The 24,935-nt window shown below is 46.6% G+C and overlaps 1 protein-coding gene across 20 annotated transcripts in view; it reads right to left on the bottom strand.

Annotated features, from left to right (window-relative positions):
* The window catches only part of DYSF (dysferlin), a 237,169-nt gene that overhangs the window by 195,897 nt on the left and 16,337 nt on the right, over window positions 1-24,935 (bottom strand). For all 20 annotated transcript variants that reach the window (XR_004054403.1, XR_004054402.1, XM_010361938.2 and 17 more), the window contains exons 2-3: window positions 14,077-14,132; window positions 13,031-13,122 (exon numbers count right to left, since the gene is read on the bottom strand). Coding sequence is in view for 18 of the 20 variants with exons in the window: in XM_010361938.2 (XP_010360240.2) it covers window positions 13,031-13,122; window positions 14,077-14,132 (148 nt within the window). In the remaining 2 variants the exon portion in view is untranslated. The remainder of the gene's footprint in view (window positions 1-13,030; window positions 13,123-14,076; window positions 14,133-24,935) is intronic.

The raw sequence follows: 24,935 nt of genomic DNA, 5'->3' as shown, positions 1-24,935 counted from the left end.
ATGAAAATCAGCTCATACCCATCATGGTAAGGATTGGATCAGGCAAGGACCATCCACAGATGCTAAATTTAGGGGGACATTTTATTGAGAAGCAGAATATTTGCACCATCTTAAAGTATATTTTAACAAACTTCAGGGGGAGAAAAGAACATTAAATATGCAGTGGAAAAATCAGACAACACCTTGACCAGGTGATTGAAATTAACGTTCCCCAGTAAGGAACATCACGTGCCTCCAGATCTGGAGATAGACACAGCATCACTTAGACAGGGATGAGTAACCTAATCCAAGCTTGAATCTAAGCATGAGAAAACATTAGACAAACTGCCGTGAAACTTGTCAGACTCAAAATGGAGTTGCTAATGTTAAGAAAACCCTGACAAAAAGAGCTAAGGAAGGCCGTGAAGAGAGGGTTCTCATGCTTGTATGCCTGATAAAACAAACCCTCACAAAAGACTGCAAAAACACAATCTTGCACAAAGGCCATAACAGTTTTATACAAAAAAATGCTTCTGCAAGAACATCTGCCCACTAATTACCTGTCCAACCCCAGACAGGAATCACCCTTGTAATTGATTTTTATAGCCAAGGATAATATTTCAAAATAATTATGCAATCCTAATTATTTTCCTCTAAAAACTTGTGTGTTTCTTTCTTTTTTTTTTTTTGTTTTTTTGTTTTTTTGTTTTTTTGTTTTTTTGTTTTTTTTTTTTTAGGCAGAGTCTCACTCTATCACCCAGGCTGGAGTGCAGTGGCACGATCTCAGCTCACTGCAACCTCCATCTCCTGGGTTCAAGCAATTCTCCTGCCTCACCCTCCTGGGAAGCTGGGACTACAGGCGCACGCCACCACGCCCGGCTAAGTTTTGTATTTGGAGTAGTGACGGGGTTTCACCATGTTGGCCAGGCTGATCTCGAACTCCTGACCTCACATGATCCACCCACCTTGGCCTCCCAAAGTGCTGGGATTACAGGTGTGAGCCAGCGCGCCCAGCTGAAAACCTTTGTGTTTCTTTACCTCCTTAAATACTCACATGGTTTACTATGGCATGCCTATTCCCGTGGCTGGCTGTATTCCCTCATAAATATCTTTTTTCTTTAGAGAGTCTCTCTCCGTTTGTTATTTAGGTTGATGCCCCAAATGAGGAACATTCTATCAGAAAAAAGGGATACTATATTATTCAAAAACATAAATTGTCATAAAAGACAAAGACTATGGAAATGTTCCAAATTAAAGGAGGCTATGGAAACATGACTAAATTCAATATGGACCACAGGCTGGATCCCGCACTGGGGGAGAGGGAAAGGGAAATTGCTGTGAAAAACACTATTTCATCCATTAACATGACTGGAATATAAACAATATATTAGATAAAAGTATGGTATCAGCCAGGTGCTGTAGCTCACGCCTATAATTTCACCACTTTAGGAGGCTGAGGCAGGAGGATCCCTTGATCCTAGGAGTTCAAGACAAGCCTGGACAACATAATGAGACCCTGTCTCGACCAAAAAAAAAAAAATTTAAATTAGCCAGACGAGGTGGCTTGTGCCTGTGGTCCCAGCTATTCGGAAGGCTGAGGTAGGAGGATGGATTGAGCCCAGGAAGTCAAGGGTACAGTGAGCCTTGTTCAAGGCACTGCACTCTAGCCTGGGCAACAGAGTGAGGCCCTGTCTCAAAACAAACAAACAAACAAACAAAAAAGTATGGCATCATGTTAATTTTACTGATGTTGATAACTATGTCCCTATTCTTAAGAAATATACACTGAAATATTTAGGAGTCAAAGACCATGATGAATATAACTTACCTTCAAATGGGAGTAAGAGAAAGAGGGAGAAACAAGAGGGGAGAGAAGAGAGAGAGAAAAGAGAAAGGGAGAGAGAGGAAGGGAGATAATAATAATAATAAATATAATAAAATATATATAATAAAACTAATGGAGTAAAATGTGAATAAGTGTATCTGAGTAAACAATATATGGATATTCTTTGTACTATTTTTGCAACTTTAAATTTGAATTTTAAAAAATGTTCCAGAAGGGTTACCATGTATGCATTTCTCATTCTTTCTTTGAAACTAAGAAAAGGACATGCCAATTAAAACCATGTAAGTATTACAACTAACTCATCACTGACTCAGCTGCATCTTCCCCTGGTTAGCGTCAATGAGCCAGGTGACAGGAAAGTGAGAGAGCCCTGTCCTGGAAGGAGACACACGCTGTACAGGGGAGGAAACACCTGTCCTCTGAGCCCCTCCAGCTCTCCGCTATGCGTGCCGGGCAGTGAGGGGCAGGAAACGGGGGACAGCAGGACATTCCACAGCCCCTGAGTCCCCTGGCCTCTGGCAGCCTCCCTGCCAGTATTTGATTCCCCAGGGCCTGCCCAAGGGTAACTCTAAATAGTTTTCCACTTCAGTCTAGAGAAAGACAAAAGAAAAATGATTCTGAAACCCAGGGATGTCCTGGATAGAATCCAGGGCAAAATATAGTCGTAAAAATCCTTGAAAATAAGGATATGGTCAATGTTTTCGGGCCCGCTGAAAACAATAGGGCAGTGAAGAGCAAATACTCCTGCCCAAAACAGCCTCCCAAGCATGCCAGAACCGGGGGCTGGCAAACCAGCTTGCTAAAACCAGAGGCCAAGCCTATGCCTTTTCCCAACTTCTAACACAGCAAAAAGTCGCTCTGCCTTTATGTGCTATGCATGTTCACTGCAGCACTATTCACAATAGTAAAAACAGAGAATCAATCTAAATGCCCATCGATGATAGACTGGATAAAGAAAATGTGGTACATATACACCCTGGAATACTATGCAGTCATAAAAAAGAATAAGATCATGTCCTTTGCAGGATCATGGATGGAGCTAGAGGCCATTATCCTTAGCAAACTAACCCAGGAACAGAAAACCAAATACCAAATGTTCTCACTTATAAGTGGGAGCTAAATGATGAGAACACGGAGGGCACATAGAAGAGAAGGACACACACTGGGACCCTTCAGAGGGTGGAGGGTGGGAGGAGGGAGAAGATCAGGAAAAATAACTAATGGGTACTGGGCTTAATACCTGGGTGATAAAATAATCTGTACAACAAACTCCCATGCACAAGTTTGCCTGTATAACAAACCTGCACCTGTACCCTGAACTTAAAAATTAAAAACAAATAAATAAAGGTCTGTGTGTACACATGCATCTCTGCGTAAATGCCTATTGCCATGTGAGTGTGCAACTGACAGGTGACAAGCAGAGAGAAAAAAGTTTTATACAGATAGAACAGAGTGAGGGTTAGTATTCCTAATAATACTCCAAATATATGTAATAATTATGAATTAAAAAGAAAAAGACAAGCAACCCAAAATACAATGATTGGCAATCACAAAAGAAGAAATAGAAAGGGGCAATCAGCACAGAAAAGATGCTCAGCTTTACAAATGACCAAGGAAACACAAATTACAGATACTTTTTTTGGTCCCTCATACTAGCAAACATAAATTGGCAGGCACTTTATTGCATTGTTGCTGAACATTAATTGGGACAACATTTTTGAAAAGCAATTTGGCAGAATCTACAAAAATGTTATTTGCTCATACCCTTTGATCTAGTAATCCCACTTCCAAAGACCTATCCTAAAGAAAAAAATAGCATAAAAACATAAAAATATTTGGATAAAGATGTTCACTGGATAAGCATTTGAGAGCAAGACACTGAAAGAAACTAAACATCAGTCAATGAGAGTATGGTGGGGGTAGCCGGGCGCGGTGGCTCAAGCCTGTAATCCCAGCACTTTGGGAGGCTGAGACGGGTGGATCACGAGGTCAGGAGATCGAGACCATCCTGGCTAACACGGTGAAACCCCGTCTCTACTAAAAAATACAAAAAACTAGCCAGACGAGGTGGCGGGTGCCTGTAGTCCCAGCTACTCGGGAGGCTGAGGCCGGAGAATGGCGTAAACCCGGGAAGCGGAGCTTGCAGTGAGCTGAGATCCGGCCACTGCACTCCAGCCCGGGCGACAGAGCGAGACTCCGTCTCAAAAAAAAAAAAAAAAAAAAAAAAAAAAAAAAGAGAGTATGGTGGGGGTAAATTACGGTGCACACATACCACGGAAGATCTCAGCCACTGCACTCCAGCCCGGGCGACAGAGCGAGACTCCGTCTCAAAAAAAAAAAAAAAAAAAAAAAAAAAAAAAAAAGAGAGTATGGTGGGGGTAAATTACGGTGCACACATACCACGGAATACCACATAACCATTTAAAAATGTGACGGACTGACCTGGGAAAGAATCAATGATGAAGCGATAAAAAGCAAAGTGCAGACCAGCATAATTCCATTTTTGTATAAGTAAACAAGCATGCATGTATATAAATAGATGTCTGTAGATCACTTAGGAAAAGTCCAGAAAGATATGCACCAGGCTGGGTGCGGTGGCTCACGCCTGTAATCCCAACACTTTGGCAGGCGGATCACCGGAGGTCAGGAGTTCAAGACCAGCCTGGCCAACATGGTGAAACCCCGTCTCTACTACAAATACAAAAATCAGCTGGGCATGGTGGTGGGCACCTGTAATCCCAGCTACTCCGGAAGCTGAGGCAGGAGAATCACTTGAACCCGGGAGGCGGAGGTTGCAGTGAGCTGAAATCATGCCATTGCACTCCAACCTGGGCAACGAGAGCAAAACTCTGTCTCAAAAAAAGAAAGAAAGATATGCACCAAATCGTTAACAATGGGCATCTCTGGAGAAAAGAGAAGAAATGCATGGGTAGAAGGTGGGAGAACTTGTACTTTTTCCTTTAGAACTTGTTAAGAATGAAACGCACTTTTATACTTACAAAAATTACTTAGATTTTTTATATTTTTGTGGAATTTTTTGGTTGTTTTAAATTTTTAAAAAATGCATGTGAACATATTATGCAATGTTAGTGCACACTCAGGTACTGCCGGGTGTCCAAACAGGCCACACACATAGTGTTCACATGTGGCCCATTTGGACACTCAGTGGGGTGTTTTGTGGGGTTTATGTAAGTGCATCTGTATGGATCCTGCTCCCAACAGCCCCCATGTATTGCACCTTCAGTATTCCAAGCACTGAGCAGGCATTTGACACACATGCATTATATTATTTAAATTTTACAGCAACCTTGCAACATAGGAACTGCTTTTGCCATTGTCCTGATGAGGAAACTGTTTCAGAGAGGTCCAGGTCAAAGACAGGATGGTCCCTGAGCAAAGCCCCTGATCCTCATTCTCATTCCACCACCCCTGCCCTGCAAGCTCTGATGGACAGCCTGAGAATTAGAATGCCTGCTCCTCCCAGTACAGAGCCCCTCAATCCCATCAGCACACTCCAGGTGTAGGTGACAGGCCCCGACTGGCCAGGTCTCCTCCCCAGGTGCCTGTCATCTCCCATGCATGGCTACCCTAAAGAACTAAAAGCATGTTCAGACCCTTCCTGGAAACCTCCACACTCCCTCAACAAATGAAGCTCATTGTCATAGGAGGCATCAGACCACCCTCACCTCTGCCCCGATGGCACCAAGGCCAGGCTCAGAGTTGGCACTATGTCAGGAAGATGCACCATTCCTAAAATATCTTCTCATAATCTGCTGCAGTGGCTGGACACCTACCATTAACACTTCCCTTTTTTCTAAGCAGAGTCTGAGCTATAAAGCAGCATCCCCCAATTCCTGAAACAGAGTGAAACATGAAGCCATAGGCTGCCACCTATGCATTCACACGATTTGGTGCTTTTTCAACCCATAGCTGGCTGAGAGCAGCCTTTGGTGGGAAAGGGCTGGGTCAGTGGGACTTGGAGCGGTGGCGGCAGCAGAAGGAAGCACGGGGGAACAAGGTCAAGGTAGCAATGCAGAACTAACATTTAGGGAGCCCCCCATTGTGGCAGGTCCCTTGATTTGATACTCCCTAAGAACGGAAGAAAGTAAGGCTCGGGGAGTGTAGTGACCTGCCCAAGGCCACAGAGTGTTGCAGCTAGACCCTGGCTCTTCCCAAAGTCCACGCTTATTCCGCTGGACCAGATCATCCAGCTCAATGTGGGGGTGGGAGGAGGAGCAGCTGAAGGAGGAAGGAGGAGAAGGAGCATTGGAGCTCAGGAAGGTTCTCAGGTTGTCTCCTGGGTCCTCTCCAGTTGCAGGCACCATGATTGATGCTCAGACCATGGGGAAGGGTAAAGGCAGGAAGGCATCTGAGTGCAGGTGAGAGGCCCCTCAGGTGCCCACTTTACAGAGTCATCCGGTCGCTAAAAGGTACAGAGCAGATCACACTATTCCAAAGAAAATGCCACTGTGAACACCTAAAAGAGAGCTTCTTTAAAGGCAATCCTGTGCCTCCTGACTAGACCTCCTCCTATACCGCTTGATTAAAGCAGGGAGGCTGGGGGCATGGTCAGGCTGGAGGGTAGAGTGACCAGGAAAAACACAGGGAGCCCACTGAAGCCTGTGTCTCAGAGAAACGATGAGTAATGCCTTAATATAAGGTGTCACCTGTGGTATTTGAGACCTCCTCATTTAACAGGGTGTTTTGTATGTTTCCTTGTTGCATCTGGGCCCCCTGTCTTGGGGTCCGGTTAGGCCTGGGGTTAGTGAGTCACTGCAGTCAAAGTAGCATCATTTTGACCCTGGTGCTTTGCCAGGTGGATGTTTTGACCCCATGGAGGTTTTTGCTTCCATGTGAAATTTACCAAACATTTAAATATAAAAAACACCTACAGTAATTAATTTTCACCGAGAAGGCATTTTTCCAGAACAAATTAAATATAACCAGTTTAATGTGTTGATACGTTTTGCATACAGAGTGATTAAAGTGCTTTCTTTTTCTCTTTTACCATCTTTATTTTCATTTTACCAAAATTCTTTTCATTGAGGACAATTAATCCCTGTTTAAATTTCCCAACACAGATTTGGCTCACAGATTTTTAAATTATTTTTGGTTGACATCAAGTTTTATCAAATATTGTTCCCTGCCATTTTGAGTTTTCTTTTGTGGAATTATTTCTACTAAGTCCAATTTCCCAGGTCAGTGTTTGCAGTTACCAACAGGATTCTTCCGTCTGTTTTTCAGTTCTTTAACAATTTTACCATATGCAGTTTCAGCCATTATTACTTGATGGTGATTATTTTGCCAATAATCACATACATAAACAATTACAAGAATGACCATTTCTATCTATTTCTTAGCGAATCCATGGAAAAATCGAGAGCAATTCCTTTCAGAAGTGCCAGCATCAGACCAAGCACAGTGGCTCACACCTGTAATCCTCGCACTTTGGGAGGCCAAGGCAGTGGATCACCTGAGATCAGGAGTTCAAGACGAGACTGACCAACATAGTGAAACCCTATCTCCACTAAAAATACAAAAATTAGCCAGGTGAGATGTAATCCCAGCTACTTCGGAGGCTGAGACAGGAGAATTGCTAGAACCTGGGAGGTGGAGGTTGCAGTGAGCTGAAATCATGCCGCTGCATTCCATCCTGGGTGACAGAGCAAGACTCTGTCTAAACAACAACAACCAAAAGATGCCAGCGTCTCTCTAACACAATGAGTTCTCTACCCTGCGTGCACACTGCCCCCTGCCATCCCCGGTGGTTTCCAAAAGTGCTGACTCCTGCAGCCCTCTCCAGAGGTTTTTATTTAATCAGTTTAGTGCAGAGCTCAGACACTTATTTTTTTTTTTTAAGCTCCCAGGTCATTTCTAGATGCAGCCGGGGTAGAAACACTGTTCTAAAAATCTAAAGCTGCTCTGTCCAACACAGCAGCCACTAGCCACAAGTAGTTAATTAAATCTAAGCCATTAAAATTAAATACAGTTTAAGATTCAATTTCTCAGTCACACTAGTCAACATAGAGACATTTCCATCATCTTAGAAAGTTCCAGTGGGCAGCGCTGGTCTAGAGTCCAGATCAGTGGCTCTCAGCCCAGGCTGCACAATGAAAACACCAGCACCTGGAGAGTGGGTGATGCTGCACAGACCCTGCCCCAAACCAGTTAAATCAGAACCTTGGCTGGGTCCCGGGCATGGGTGTATGTAAAAGCTGCCCAGGTGATTCTATTGTGTGGCCTGAATTGGGAACCTCTGGACTGAACATCCCGGGGACCAAAACACCTGGTCAGGGACCTGGATCATCTCCCCTTCAGTTTCTCTCTGAGAAGCCCCGAGTAAACAGGAACTTGTCCAGTGCAGCCTGGAACAGGACCCGCCCGCTAGGTTTACCTGAGTGTCCTCCATCCTAAGGAGTGGAGCTTCCTTTTATATGCATTGGAAACCTGATTTTAGCCAGATAAAGATCCATCCCTGAAGTTGGCTCGGGGATCCTCGAGCTTAGGGCTGCCCCTCTCATGGGTTAGTGGGATACTGAGCAGCCCAGAGACAGTTCCCAGATGGAGAGTTCTTTCCCAAGGCATGAAAGGATTCCCCGCATCCCACTCCGGGCCAGCAGACCAGTCTGGTTTAACGAGGTCACGCCTAAACTGCCAGTGATCGTCAGGAAAAACCCAGAAATGCCAAACGCCCCAGGAGCCATAAGAAAGAGAGGACAGTGGCAGTGAGGATGGTGAGGGTCAAGGAAGGGCAAGAGAAGGAGGAGAGAAAGAATAAAAGGAGGGGTACAGGAAGGAAAAGAAGCAAAGCAGGAGATGCAGAGACAGAGGTGCGAGTGAGAGGCTGTACAGAATGAGGGAGGCTTGAGGGGAAATCTAGAAACAGAGTGAGCCAGAGGGTGGAGGTGGGGAGGAGAGAGGGGAGCAAGGTGGAGGGGGACTGAGAGGGTTAATGGATGCAGAAGGCTGAGATCCCCTCACTTGGAAGAGGTGGAGGGAGGACAGCGGATAAGCTCACAGAAGACACGCCCAGGACTCCCACAAACAAAAGGGGTGGCTGCATGATGACTCCGGGGACCCTCACTGGAACCCACCAACTGGAGAGGCCCAAGGACAGTTGCAAGGCACAGTCACCTAACCCTTGAGTCCCTCTTTGCTTCCTGACCCAATGGGCAGGACTGGAGGGCATGAGGAGGTCTTCAATCTAACATGCTCATTGAAGGGCCGGGCGCGGTGGCTCACACCTGTTATCCCAGCACTCTGGGAGGCTGAGATGGGAGAATCACTTGAATGCAGGAGGCGGAGGTTGCAGTGAGCCAAGATCACACCACTGCACTCCAGCCTGGGTGACAGAGCGAGACTCCATCTCAAAAATAAATAAATAAATAAATAAATTAAATGCTCATCGAACTGGGTTCCCTGAAGGGTTTTCCTTTTCTTTCAAAATTTAAAGTGTCTTGTCACTCCCTGGTATGGTTTTCTCTTTACACTTTTAGAATTTGTATTGCCGCCTGTCTTTGATTGCTTTCTCACATCCATGTGCAGGGTGGAAGTCCTTCGCCATCTGGTCATGGGGTGGGGGTGACAGGATTACCTTGCAGGTACCTTTGCTGCCTCCCCTGAGGCACTGCCCCTGCCTGCAAACAGCTGAGGAGGCCACACATCCCATGTTTTCCTAGCACAAAGCCAGTGATCTCAGTTCACTGCAACCTCTGCTTCCCCGGTTCAAGCGATTCTCCTGTCTCAGCCTCCCAAGTAGCTGGGATTACAGGTGCCCACCACCACGCCTGGCTAATTTTTGTATTTTGAGTAGTGATGGGGTTTCACCATGTTGGCCAGGCTGGTCTCGAACTGTTGACCTCATGTAATCTGCCGCCTTTGGTCTCCCAAAGTGCAGGGATTAAAGGTGTGAGCCACCGTGTCTAGCCATGAAGTCAAAATTCTATCAATTCCTCCCATGACAGTGTTGCTTGGGCATATTCTGAGAGTCCTCAAGTATTTATGAATGTATGTGTACATTTCAATCTAGTTTAAGGCAAGTTTTAATTGCTAGAAGTCTGAAACTGAGATAAATGTTTGGAAAAATCAAAAATTACATTTAAATGCTGTAAGAAAGGTGTTTCTGGTAAATTGGTGATGCTGGTGAATTGGCTGCCCTGCAAACTGATCTTTGAGGACCTGATTTCTGGCACACGGCCCTGCAGTGAACTGCTCACATCGGGCACTTCTTTTTAGGGAGCTAGCTGCCCCCAGGAACTAGAGGGCACCCACAGGGGCCAGTGGGAGGACCCCAAGGTTCAAAGCTTCCCGTTCCCCATATGAGCTCTGCTCCACAGAGCCAGAACAGCCTGAGTGTGACCCTCACCTACCGTCACTCTGAGGGCTAGACTGGTCCTTGAATTGATCAAAAATACGTTCACAGCTCTCGTGGTGCCTTTGTGGTCTTAGAAATCTCCCTACAGACAGCTGATTTTTTAAAAATTGAACTTCTGGAGATAGAGTAGAATCCAGAGGCTGGGAAGGGTAGCAGGGAGAGGGGGGTGAAGCAAGGTGGTCAATGGATACAAAAACACAGTTAGATAGAATGAATGAGATCTAGTATTTCCCTAGCACAATAGGATGACTACAGTCAACAATAATCTATTGTATATTTTTAAACAACTAAAAGAGTAGAACTGGAATGTTGCTAACACAAGAAATGATAAATGTTTGTGGTGATGGATACTCCAATTACTCTGACTTGATCGTTATACATTACGCCTGTGTCAAAACACCACGTGTACCCCATAGATACATATAACTATTATCTACCCGTAATAATTTAAAAAAAATTTTTTTAAGGAAATCTCTAGCCAGGCGTGGTGGCTCACACCTGTAATCTCAGCACTTTGAGAGGTTGAGGCAGGTGGATCACCTGAGGTAAGGAGTTCAAGACCACCCTGACCAACACGGTGGAACCCTGTCTCTACTAAAAATACAAAAATTAGCCAGGTGTGGTGGTACGTGCCTGTAATCCCAGCTACGGGGAGGCTGAAGGAGGAGAATCACTTGAACCTGGGAGGCGGAGGTTGCAGTGAGCAGAGATTGTGCCACTGCACTCCAGCCTAGGCAACAGAGCAAGACTCTGTCTCAAAAAAAAAAAAAGGGGTGGGGGGAATCTCCCACAGAGCCTGTAAAAATGCTGGATAAGATCATGAAAATGAAACATGTGTTTCCATTGCATGGCCTGCAGTAACCAGACTGTCCTGCCTTTGCCCCTCAAAACTCTGTCAATGCCAGCATTGTCAGGGGAACTGAACTCTCCAGAAGGGACCAACACCACCCTGGGGCTTCCAGGAGCCTCTGAGAGGCACATGGGGCTCAGTGATTATGAGCATGTCCCAAAAACCTGCCCTCCAATCACAGTTCTGCCATCACTAGCCTTCAAGAAAGTTGCCCAATCTCTCAGAGGCTCAGTTTCCCCATCTATAAAGGTGACAGTTACAATAGTTGTATCTAACTGATGGGTAAAGGACTTGTATATAAGACAGCACAAGGCCAGACACTCAGCTGTGTGGCAGTTGTGTGACTTTGCTGCTATTCTCCTCAGCCTGGCATTGGAGACCCCCGTCTCAATTCTTCCCCACCGCCCACTTCTTACAGGGCTGCACCTGTAAGGCCTGAGCCTGGCTGCCTGCCACATCCACACACTGGAATACCCTCCCCTTCTCACCTTTTCAAAGCCTACCCCTGCCTTCAAGTCAGTCTGAGTGACCCTCCTCCAGGAAGCCTTTGAGGACTGCCCACTGTCCAGGGCTGCTCCCTCCCTGGTCTGCGGGTCCACCATTCATGCCTGTTAGCGGCTGCCTTGCCTTCCACAGTGTCTGTGTTGGGAAGGTAGCTGAACTGATTCCAATCCCTGTCCCCCGTGCAGGTGGAGATGGCTGAGGCCAACAGCTGGAAGAGATGGGCTCAAGATGCCCTGGCCCACAGGCCTGGGCCCCACACCTTGCAGCCGCACTTTTGGGGGCCCAGTGAAAGCGCCCCACACTGTGCACCCATGGCCAGCACAGCCACAGAGAGAAGGTGGCAATTGGGGTTTTTTCCGAGTTTTTAACATTTCAAATTTTCCAGGTGTTTTGCAGCTGGAGACCCTAATTGCCCTTCCCTAGGTTCCTGAATTCTCTTCCTCCCCAACCCCTCCTGCCCCAACCCGGGGCAACACAGCCAGGCTTCCAGGACGCAGACGCCGCTGACCTAGTTCCCAAACAAAGGCTCCCCTGTGAGCAGGTCACAAAACAGCAAGCCCATCCCTGATGCTTGGGCCTAGACTTCTGTAAATGACACTTGAAGCATGAACCCACTCCTGCTGGCATCTAATGCAGATGCCTCCTCTCATGCCCAGCAGGGACAACTGGACTCACACCCTGAGGCTCGAGGCTCATCACGTGCAGTTTCACATGCTGTGTCTCCCAGTCCACCCACAGCCCCAGTCCAAGGCCCATCCATCTGCAGGTTGGGTTGAACCTGTCCACCCCACCGCCTCCGTTTACAAGGCCCAGGAGCTCAATGGCAAGAGAAGGGATTCATCGCCTGCCTGGGGGGAGCCAGCTTTTGCCACCACAAGTTTGCTCCTGCTATTCCCCTCACCAGGAAACCCACTCACTGGGTACATGAAAAACTCAGCAGAAACCCTGACACAGGAAGGCGCCCAGGCCGGGCTACCCATTATTACTGTTCTGATTTCTAAACCACGAATCTTACCTCTAGTCCTGCCCCTTCCATGAAGCCTTCCTGGAAAGCTCCCTGCTGGCTGCGGCTTCACTTTGCCTGCCTGCCTGCCTCCTGGAGGGGGCCTCTGCCCTCACTGGCCTGGGCTGGGCCAGGAGAGAGAGCCCACCTCAGGGATCCTCTGGGCTGGAGCAGCAGGCAGCGAGTCTTCCTGCTCCCTAGGGCACACACTGTCTGTGCAAATGCGTGGACACTTGATTCCAGCCCATCTTCCCTCCCCTGTAGCCTGGCAACTCAGCCGTACCCATGGCTGAGTTCCTGAAGCCACAGCCAGATTCTCCCAGCATCTATCACTGGGCCAGTCCCATGGGAGGAGGTGCTTGGTAAATGTGAATTGAAACCCCAGCTCCCTGGGGCCTGGATTCTGCAGTCTGCATCCTCCACAATCCTACCTGCACTTTCAAGCCATGGAGCACCCCGCTCTGGCCACCTTACCTGTTCCTCCCCATCGTCTCATGGTCTTTGACCACCACATGAAGCTCAGAGCCCTGGTCCAAGGGGATGCCCTTGAGGTCCCATTCAAAGCCCTGGAAGAAAAAGAGAAAAGGTATCTTAACCTATGGGCCTCTAGGAGAAGAGACTGTGTCTGCTTCACCCTCATGCCCCCAGGGCACTGAGTAGGCATTCATGAATGATTTTAGTGGATAGGCAGATGGATCGATGGATGGATGGAAGGATGGATGGATGGTTGGATGGATGGATGGATGGATGGATGGATGAATAGATGGAGACCACAGCTCCAGAACTTCAGAGGTGACAGTAAGAGCTGAAGACAGCAGAAGAGAGAAGGAGAGAGGGCTCTCACAGGCCCCTCTCCCAACTCAGTTTCAACCCATCCCCAGGAAGCCAAACGAGGCGTGTGGCTGGGAAAAAAACAGGTGACCCTGAAGCATCTTCAAGGACCAAGATTATTGGGCTTGTCCAGAAGCCAGGCCCTGGTGGGCAGCACGAGTTAGTGCCATATTGGCTAGGCCCCCATGACTCTCCTCAGAACAAAGGCTCCCCTGTGCGTCCGACCCCATCCATGCAAGGCAGCAGGGCTTCCAAAGGACCACCCGGAAGCCATGTATGCAGGGAGTTGGTTGAGGAGACAGGGGCCAGCAGGAGCCAGAAGAGGACCTGCCTCATCAGGGAGGGCTGTGGGGAAAAGGTGAGCTTTGAGCAAGGAAAACAAACAGCCTGTGTGAGAGAAACAGGCAGGCAAGAGAGTCCCTGAGCACCCTTTACTTGGCTGGCCAGAGCTGGGGGGAAACAGAAACAAAAAATGTCTAGCTCCTCTCCATTTACCTAGTAGGCCAGGCCACCAACCCTCCTCCCAGGTTCCTAGAGCCAGAAGGATTTCGTTGGCAGGCTGGACCACCAGCCCCTCCCCACCTCAAGGACGCTGCTGAGAAGGCACCTCCTCCACAAGCCCCCTAACTTGTCCCTGCAGACACAACTGCAGCAGAAAGAGAGAAAAGGAAGGAAAAAAACTCACATACCTCATTCCATACAGGGTTCACACTGTTCTTGATGACTTTGGTTCTCTTCTTCACCCCTACAAGAGACACAAAAGGAAGAGTGGAGAGACACATCCCACCCCGCACCTTCCACTGAGTTAGACTCAGCTTCTGAGACCTGTGCTTCAGCTCGGTCGCCAAGGGAAATCTTACAAAACCAACAGATTCCCCGTGAACCCACCAGTCTGCAATGAATCCCCAATGCCAGTCACACAACTTCCCCTGTCAGCTCTGGGACCTCAGAAACATGCTTTCAAAAGAAAGTACCCAGGTCGACTCTCTTTATTGAGTTTGTTATTGTTATTTCTGACTTTTTAAATAATTTTTTTTTTTTTTTTTTTTTTGAGACGGAGTCTGGCACTGTCACCCAGGCTGGAGTGCAGTGGCGTGATCTGGGCTCACTGCAAGCTCCGCCTCCTGGGCTCGCCATTCTCCTGCCTCAGCCTCGCCAGTAGCTGGGATGACAGGCGCCCGCCACCACACTCGGCTAATTTTTTGTATTTTTAGTAGAGACGGGGTTTCACTGTGTTAGCCAGGATGGTCTCGATTTCCTGACCTCGTGATCCACCCACCTTGGCCTCCCAAAGTGCTGGGATTACAGGCATGAGCCACCACACCCAGCCTAAATTTTTTAATTATAAATTTTCTGATTCTAGCTTCTTTTTTTTTTTTTAGAGACAGCATGTCACTCTGTTACCCAGGCTGGAGTGCGATGGTGAGATCACAGCTCACTGCAGCCTCAAACTCCTGGGATCACGCTATCTTCTCACCTCAGCCTCTTGAGTAGCTGGGACCACAGGCACACACCACTAGATCCAGCTGGTGTGTGTGTGTGTGTGTGTGTGTGTGTGTGTGTGTGTAGATGGGGGCCTCACTATATTGCCCAGGCAGGTCTCGAACTCCTGGCCTCAAGGGATCCTCCCACCTTGGCCTCCCAAAGTGCTGGGATTACAAGTGTGAGCCACCACATCCAGCCTTCTAATTTTAAAAATGAACCATCTTCCTAGAAAGTATTTCATTTCTCTTTTGAACATCTACCTCCAGAAATTATAGGATTCCATCTATAAGAAATGTCCAGAATAGGCAAATTCATAGAGACAGAAAGCAGATTAGTTGTTTCCAAGAGCTAAGAAAAGGGAAAGGGAAGTTGGAAATGGGGCGTGATTGATAAAACTGTATGGGGTTTCTTCTTGAGGTGATAAAAATGTTCTGGAATTAGATCATGATGTTGATGGCACAACATTGCAACCTAAAACCACATAAATTATATACTTTGAAATGGTTAAAATGGTGAATTTTATGATATGTTAATTTTACTTCCATTAAAACAAAATCCACTTCACCCTCCAAGGCCTTGAAGGAGTCTGTCTGAGGCAAGCTGTCCCAAGGAAGCTCTGTGTGGCTGGGAGGGCTGGCTGAGGGCATGCAGAATGGCGTTGAGGTGGACAGGAAGAACTAACACTTTAATGGCTGAGAGCTCACCCACAGTGCCCCAGACGATGCATGGCAGAAGCCCTTCCTCTGGAGCAGTGGGCATGAAGGGGCGAGTGCCTGTCCCCAGTGAGGTGGGACAGGTGAGGCTTGAAAGAAAAGTGGAGAGGGAGACGCACAAGGAGACCCCCCTCCTAGGGCAGGTTCTACAGCTGTGAGCAGGGAGGTCATTTCCATAGAAGAGCCGTAGGCTGGGAGAAACAGGCAGGTGCCGCAGCCCCTGGTCCTTTACTGGGCTGGCAAGTGCATTTCTCTCTCTGAATGATCCACAAAACAAGGAGTTTGGACAGAGCTTTGGCCCTCCGCGCTTGAGGGCCCACCATGTGGACTGACAGGTCAGAGCGAGGGGTTCCCCCACTAAGCCCAGCAGGTCTGCAGACATATCTTCCATGAAGACACTGACCCACAGAAAGAGTATGGAAAGACCCAGAGAAGAAGAGAAAGCATTTAATGAAGCTTTGTTCTGCAGTGCCCTGGGGAGCACAGGAAGGGCTAACCATGTCTGACTTTTCCAGTAAGCATCAGGAACAGAAAAGATGGGGCGTTCAACAGACAATTCAAGGGGTTCAGCCTGACACCGAACTTTTATTTGGGTCGGCTCTTAAAGATCACCTCATTCCACCCGAACTGTGCAAGACTCAGTGGAAAGCCTTTGGTCTCCACCTGGATGGCTCAGCTTTCAGAGAGTCCTGCCTGGACCACGAAAGCCCCTTGAGCCTCTGGCAACATCTCCCAGGAGCCCCAGTAAACTTTGGAGTCAAGCACATCAGTGTCCATTCAGCCTGGAGAGGTGCAGCCTCCTGTGGGGTCGGCCCCACCTGCCAGGTTCAGAGCCTGGAGAAGAGGAGGAGGGAAGCAGAGAGGGATCGAGCAGGCAGGCAAGGGGTGAGGGAGGATTTGAAGAAGAGGAGAGAGAAATAGAGAGCGCACACGTGAGAGGGAGCAAAAGACCATCTGAGAGAGGGAGGCAGAGAGGAGCTCAGGGAGATTCTAAGGGAGTTATCTTGTAAATCTTTGCTCGCTGTAGTGAGTCCCGCAGAGATTCCGATAAACCTCCCGCAGGGAGAGGTTGAGCTCCCAAACTCCCTCTCCCGCTGCGAATCACTGATCATGGAAAAGAATTACGAAATTTGAAATCACAGACCACTATAAAACACTTATTTCCTGTGATTCTTTGGGGCAGCAGTTCAGACTTTTTGGTCACAGGATGTCGCTGTTAAAAGTTATTGAGGATGCCAAAGAGCTTCTACTTAGGTGGCCTGTATCCATGAATTTTTACGTTAGAAATTATAACTGAAGCATTTAAAAATAATTATTTAGTAGTTAATTTTAAAATCACAATAATAAGCCCAATAAATATTAACATAAGTGATACATCTATAACAACAATAACAAAAAACTGTAACTTCCCAAAAAAGGAAAAGTGACACTTTTAGATTTTTGCAAATCTCTTTAATGCCTGGCTTGATTCTCATATCTCATTCAAACTGCTGAGACTCCTCTTTTTCGTTGATGTCTATGAAGAAAATCCAGCCAGATATGTAGTTGGAAAGGGAGGCCTATTATAATAAACTTTCAGATAATTGTGAATATCCTTCTTTGATACTACATCAAAACTCAACAAGTATTAGTTCTTAACTTCTTAACAGTGAGTTGCAATGTGAAATCTGAAACTAGGCCAATGAACAGTTTGTACTCTGCTACATTAAAATTCATTGTTCTATCTTGCACTTTGAATGAATCTTTCATCCACGTATGTTTCTGTAACGACTGCACTGGTCATTTGGAAAATTTGTGTTCAATCAGTTATGTAGATCTTCCAGATGTTGACACATTTCATAATGCCCTAACAAAAAATTACACTCATTCATAATGTCACCATCAGCCTTCTGTAAGGAGGTAGGGTGATTGAGCAATCTGCCTGCTTTACAGGCTTTCTGTCTTACAGCCTGTTTTTTTCAAGCTCTGTGTAGCAGGCGGTCACCTAGTGAGCTAAAACCAGTTCCTGACAGGCCCCAGAAACTTATAGATGAACCCCAGTGAACTTTCCCCATGACCACGCTAAAGCCTGCACTCCAGGAGACCTGTAACTTCATTACCATAACATGTGACCTATGTGCTGGCACCTGACTTACTGCATCTGTGCCACTGGGAACCCTCCTCTACATGCCATGATGCGCCCTCTCCCCTCTCCGTTGCCCCATAAAACCCTCCTGTCACTTTCCCTCAGGGAGACACTGCTTTGTCCCGGTGCTCTGGCTTGTGACAAGTAATAAAACTCCTATTGATCAAAACCTGCATTCTCATGCAGAGTCGTTTGTTACTCCCCATGTGAACAAATCCGAGTTTTGGGGGAGTAACACTTTCAGTACTGGGAAGCTGGAAGTTACTTCTCAAAGTTTTCTAAACTCCAATTTCTGCTTGAAAGCTCAAATTTCTTTGATTGGCAGCAAGTGGTATTTCAAGCCATTTTCCTTGAAATGGCAGGCTTACTGTTTCATTTTTAAGAAAATATCTGCCCAATGCCCAGATCAAATAACTATAGTTTGTCAGTCATTCTTTAAAGTAAAAACAGTATTCCATGAAAAAAAAAGCAGCTAGTTCGGTTTGTCACTCAAGCAGTGAGTCCAGTGCTTTTCCTGGAGACAGTCATCACTTTGTGATGGGCAGCAGAGGTGCTCTATACATACTTCCCATTCCATCATACAGAACATTCTCAACACCTGTACAGGAGGATTCAAACTGATCCTTTTACTGCTTCATCAAGGACACTCTTAAACGAAACTGCCTTTTTATTTTTAATTGTGAGTGCATGCAATCTAAACCACACAACAAGAAGCACAATTTAGTGCCAAGGCTTTTTTTTTTTTTTTCCTTGAGATGGAGTCTCGCTACAGTCACCCAGTCTGGAGTGCAGTGGTGTGATCTCGGCTCACTGCAACCCCCACCTCCCAGGTTCAAGCGATTCTCCTGCCTCAGCCTCCTGAGTAGCTGCGACTAGAAGTGCCCACCACCTAACTTGGCTAATTTTTGTATTTTTAGTAGGGACGGGGTTTCACCATGTCAGCCAGGCTGGTCTCAAATTCCTCAGCTCGGGTGGTCTGCCCACCTCAGCCACCCAGAGTACTGGGATTACAGGCGTGAGCCACCACACCCAGCCTGCCAAGGCCTTGATTAGTGTTAAGGTGCCAGTAGCATTAGCTGCCATTGCTGTTGTACCATCAGTACAAATGTCCAAACAGTGAAAAAGGCAGTTGTTGTGAAGGAGTTTTGACCTTCTGACCTGTTCAAAGAATCTTGAGGATTCCCCCCAGGTTCCATGTACACTTTAAGAACTTCTGAGGGACAGGTGAGGTCCTCACACTTGTAATCCCTGCAGTTTGGAAGGCTGAGGTGGGAGGATCGCCTGAGGCCAGGAGTTCAAGACTAACCTGGGCAATATAGTGGGGCCCCATCTCTACAAAAAATTTTAAAAAATAGCCAGATGTAGTGGTGCATGTGGTGCCTGTGGTCCCAGCTACTCAAGATGCTGAGGTGGGAGGTTTGCTTGAGCCCAGGAGTTTGAGGCTGCAGTGAGCTGTGGTCATACCACTGCATTCCAACCTGGGCAACAGAGCAAGATCCTGTCTCTAAAAAATAAAATAATCTCTTAAGAAATTCATTTAACATTTTTGCCTCAATTTCCTCATAATAATACCTACCTTACAAGAAGTTGTTATGAAAATTACCAAGATAGAATGCTGAGGTGCCTGGCACATAGCATGCTGATTACATGTGAGTTTCCTTCCCCTGCCCTTCCCTCTGTGCCCACTCTGACGGATCTAGTGAACTCCTACTGCATCTTCAACACCCAGCACGGTTGTCTCTCCTCTGGTAAGACTCCCCTGACTCTCCCAAAAGAGGCAGCTGGTCTCTCTTTGGTGCTCCCTAACCAAGCTGTGACCACATGTGCAGCACAGCAGCATAGCAGTGTTCGTCTAGCTCTGAACCCTCAACTGGGCTGGGAGTTTCTGGCGGCAAACACCATGCCTTACTCATGTTACTAACAGTAACCCCAGTCTATAGCGAGGTGGCCAGTAATCGGGTGCTGAGCGAATGGGTCCTTTTCTTTCCACCTTGACTGCAAGTTGACTTCCTCACGAGAGGATAGAAGCGCTGTTTGCAGGGAACGCCCCAAGACTTCATTCATAGTGTGGCTGTTTGTCAGCGGAGGGAGGATGAAAGGAGGCGTCATGTAGGGGAAGGGTCCTGGCTGAGCCACTTGGAATTCTCTGTGGCCCATGTTGGTGTGGCTCCAGCAGGAGTCAGACACACCGCTTGGGAGTCACTTGACTAACAGCCACCTTAGGGAAGACCTTAGGGAGGATTCATAACCTCCAGGCCTTGCTCCTCAGCAATCAGTGGATCATAACAAAAGTGTCTGCTGCACAGGGTTCTGAGGAGGCCTGAGATGCAAGCTACGTGTCCACTTCCCCTCCCCTATCACAGATCAGCTTCCTGTGACCTACAGGAGTAACATGGAAAATTCCATCTGCAGCCTCTCCTGAGTTGCACACTTGGAAACTCATTTCCTGGTGCTCCAGGCTTCCTTAAGTGAGCGATATCTGTGTGCCAAGCCCTGTGCTAAATATCTTTTAATCATTTTCCACTTCCTACCTTCCCTGAAGATGAGGAGAATAAAAGCCCTCAATGAGATTTCACTAAGTCCTGGTTAAAAGGGCCAACTCTGGGAACCCCTGGGTAACACGAAGGAAGGGGTCACTCATGGGTGCTGCAGCCCCAAAGAGGAGCAGGAAACGAATGAAACATTCACTCAGCACAATCACGTGATTTACAGACACCAAGAAAAGGGAAGGCACATTGATAATTAGGAAACAGTCAAGAAAATAGTTCCTCATCATGGATTTCGACCCGCCCTGCTCCTGATCACTAATTTTGGCCTTGAGAGATGTGGCTTTATTCATGTAATTTAGCAGAAGTTTAAGATACAGGAAAGCTCACAGCTTATGCGGGGTGAGGAAAGAGGGCCATGCCCTCTTCCCAAACTGCTCTGAGGAACTGGGGACCAGCAGCAGGTGTAAGAATCATTATGAAATCCCCAGGGTTCCTCTAGACTGAGTGACTCAGCCAATTACAAAAAGACAAATAGTGTATGATTCCATTTATATGAAGTACCTAGAGTAGTCAAAATCGGTCGGGCACAGTGGCTCACGCCTCTAATCCCAGCACTTTGGGAGGCGGATGCGGGCGGATCACCTGAGGTCAGGAGTTCGAGACCAGCCTGACCAACATGGAGAAACCCTGTCTCTACTAAAAATACAAAATTAGCTGGGCGTGGTGGCGCATGCCTGTAATCCTAGCTACTGAGGAGGCCGAGGGAGGAGAATCACTCAAACCCGGAAGGCAGAGGTTGTGGTGAGGCGAGATCGCACCATTGCACCCCAGCCTGGGCAACAAGAGCAAAGCTCTGTCTCAAAAAATGAAAAATAAATCATAGAGAAAGTAGAACTGTGATTACCAGGGACAGTGAGGGAGGGGAATAGGGAGTTAGTGTTCCATGGATACAGAGTTTTGGTTGGGGAGGATGACAAGTTCTGGAGATGGTGATAACTGCGCAAAGATTAATGCCACAGAACTGTATACTTAAAAATGGCTAAGATGATGCATTTCATGTTATGTGCATTTTACCACAATGTTTTTTTTAAGTCCAGGTGGGAAAGGGTGTGGACATAGATGGTGGGCCTGAGGTCTACTAGCCAGTATCAGCTTGGGGAATGGGAAGGAGGAGGAGCAGAAGAGGTCTCCCATGCTCGGATGTCCCTCCTAGAGAGGGGACAGAGAGAAGGAGAGAAGTTGCGGTGTCTCAGACTCCCAGTGAGAGAGACGGAGAGACAGCTGCCTCTGCCCATGAGTCAGGCAACAGGAGTTACTCTCACAAGCTGCAGGGGGCTTTGGATCCTGCAGCAGCCTGGATGCAGACTCTTGCTTTTCCCCCAAATATTTATCGAGGGCTTACTTTGTGCAGGGCATTTCTTGACGGCCCCATTAGAATACTCATAAGACCAAGAAAGTGACAGAAATTCAAAGAATCAGCAGAAAACCCCAAGGCAGCAGCAAGTGAAAGAAGGAAAGATGGCCCTAGCCTGGGCTGAAGGAAGGGCCTGTATTACCTCTTGGTACAGACACCCCCAAACAAAAAGCACAGGTAGATGGTCATTCTGACACCTGCCCTGCCATGGTTTACTCAGGTCTGGACACCCCAGGAACTGGGCAGCTGTCTCCCCTATCACCAGCAGAGCGCTGCTCCTCTCCCCTCAACCACCCTCCACCCCACCTTTCTAAATCCTAGCTGGAACCACAGAAGTGGCCAAAAAGGGAGGGAGCCATGGTGAAATGGACTTCAAGAGAAGTAGTCTTAAAACTCAGAAGGCCAATTAGAACTGGGGAAGATATTTACATATAATTTTTACTTGCCAATTAAAAAAAAAAAAACAGAACTGGGGAAGATATTAGAAACATCTATGACAAAAATGGTAACATTCTCAATATATAAAGAACACTTGCAACTAATGAAGGAAAAGACAAACATGCCCCACCATGGGCAAATGAAAAAGTAATTCAGTAAGAATAAATACAAATAGATGATAACAATAAAGTATCACAAATAGTATTTGTACCTTTAGAACGTGTCAAAGATTTATAGGACAGTGCTTTGTGTTAGCAGGATTATTAGAAAAATAAGCCCTCATACTTGGCTGACAGGAGAATAAAGTTGATACAGACTTTATTCAAAGTCTGTATCTTTATTCAATTTAGACTTTAAGAACAATTTGAGAAATGCAGCAATGCATTAAATCTGTCTATAACCTCTGACATAGCAATTTATCTTCTGGTATTTACCCAAAGGAAATAATTAAATATGTGGCCAAAGATTTAGTCACCAGAATGTGCCTCACAGTGACTGTATAATTTAAGCACTGGATATAAATATAAACATTTATATAACCTAAATAGTCATCAATAGGAGGTTGAGTAAATTAATGATGGTACATTCACATAATAAAATATTATGCAGACATTTTAAAAGGTTTTACAGAAGAATACTTACTGACATAAAAAAAATGCCCCTTTTTAAAAATTAATTAATTAATTTTTTTGAGACAGAGTGTCATTCTGTCATCCAGGCTGGAGAGCAGTGGTGAGATATTGGCTCACTGCAGCCTCCACCTCCTGGGTTCAAGCGGTTCTTGTGCCTCTGCCCCCCGAAGTAGCTGGGATTACAGGCATGCACCACCACGCCTATCTAATTTTTGTATTTTTTAGTAGACACGGGGTTTCACCCTGTTGGCTGGTCTCAAACTCCTGGCCTCAAGCAATCTGCCCACCTCAGCCTCCCAAAGTGCTGGGATTATAGGCGTGAGCCACCACACCCGGCCCCCTGGTTTATTTTTCAGCAAATGTGCAAACATTTGGGGGAAAGAATCTATGATGGGATTACTTCTAGAAAGAAAGAGTCTGGAGACTTCTGGTGGAGAAATGGGAATGACCAGGTGCTATTTCTTGACCTGTTTGACCTGGGTGATATCACACAGGTATTCTCTTCACACACATATTTACTCTCCACCATGGCATTATTACTATTTGGGCTGAATAACTCTGTGGTTGGTGTGGGGGACCTCCCCTTGCACTGTGGAATGTCTAGCAGCATCCCCGGCCTCTATCCTGTAAATACACACCCTGTGCCGCCAACCCCTGTGGCAACAACCCAAAATGTCTCCAGACATTGGCAAATGTCCTCTGAGGAAAAAACTGCCCCCAGTTGAGAACTACTGTATTAAATCATATATTTATATCTTCTGTACTTTGCTTGCATGTTAAATTTCATAATTAAAATTTTTTTTAAAAGGGAAAAAAATCTTGGAGGAAACGTGTCAAATTGTTAACAAGTTAATTCAACATGGCATGATTTGGGGCTATTTTTTACTTTTGCCTCATGCCTTTCTGTAGTTTGTCATTTTTAACAGCAAGTACATATTATGTTTCTAAAAAGAAAACAGGCCAGGTGCAGTGGCTCATGCCTGTAATACAAGCACTCTGGAAGGCCAAGGCGGGTGGATTGCCTGATGTCAGGAGTTCAAGACCAGCCTGGGCAGCATGGTGAAACCCCATCTCTACTAAAAAAAAAAAAAAAAAAAAAAAAAATTAGCCAGGCATGGTTGCAGGTGCCTGTAATCCCAGCTACCCAGGAGGCTGAAGCAGGAGAATCACTTGAACCCGGGAGGCAGAGGTTGCAGTGAGCCGAGATCGTGCCATTGCACTCCAACCTGGGTAATAAGAGCGAAATTCAATTTCAAAAACAAAAAAAGAACAAGAAAGAAAGAAAGGAAAGAAGGAAGGGAGGGAGGGAGGGAGGGAGGTAGAAGGAAAGAAGGACATAAAGCTCTTTTCTTCTTCTTCTTCTTTTTTTTTTTTTTTTTTTTTGAGATGGAGTCTTGCTCTGTTGCCCAGGCTGGAGTGCAGTGGCTCAATCTCGGCTCACTGCAACCTCCATCTCCCGGGTTCACGCTATTCTCCTGCCTCAGCCTCCTGAGCAGCTGGGATTACAGGCACCTGCCACTACGCCCAGCTAATTTTTTTGTATTTTTAGTAGAGACGGAGTTTCACTGTTTTAGCCAGGATGGTCTTGATCTCCTCACCTCGTGATCCACCCACCTCAGCCTCCCAATGTACTGGGATTATAGGCATGAGCCACCGCGCCTGGCCGCTGTTTTCAATATTTTAAGTCATTTGTGATGTGTAAACAGCTAGGTTCCGAGAGTCTGGGGCCTTCAGCCCACTTTCCCTACACAGGTGAGTGAAGAGTGTTCCCTGAGGATAGGAATCCACCTCCAACTAGTTCTATAAGATCTCCCGACTCCTGTCCAAAATCTAGAGACCCCCAGGAGATAGAGAAGAGAAGAGGTGGGAGGGGGAGGCTGGAGGAGAAGATGCCCTGATAGGACTGACAGGATGAGGGAGAGGGAAGTGTCAATAATGACTTCTGGGTTCCAGGCTGGTGACACAGGGCAGAAATTCACCATGTGGGGACACAGCAGATCCAGCCTTCAAGGAAATAAGATGTTTCAGCTTTAAAGTAGCAGGGATCTGGTTTTGTTCTTGCATGCATCCAAGCACCTAGAACAACAGCACCAGGCACATAGTAGGTACTCAATAAATATTTGTTCAATGAGCTAAATGCATGAATAGAGGGATATAAATAATCACATTACGGAATGGAAAATGGGCAGGGCAGAAAAGAAGTACAGACGATTAAATACTATAGGAAATTAAGCTGCTCGTTCACACAATCA

This window comes from Rhinopithecus roxellana, chromosome 17 (genome assembly GCF_007565055.1).
Source record: "Rhinopithecus roxellana isolate Shanxi Qingling chromosome 17, ASM756505v1, whole genome shotgun sequence".
NCBI classification, from domain to species: domain Eukaryota; kingdom Metazoa; phylum Chordata; class Mammalia; order Primates; family Cercopithecidae; genus Rhinopithecus; species Rhinopithecus roxellana.
This window is presented reverse-complemented; position numbering and strand designations above follow the sequence as displayed.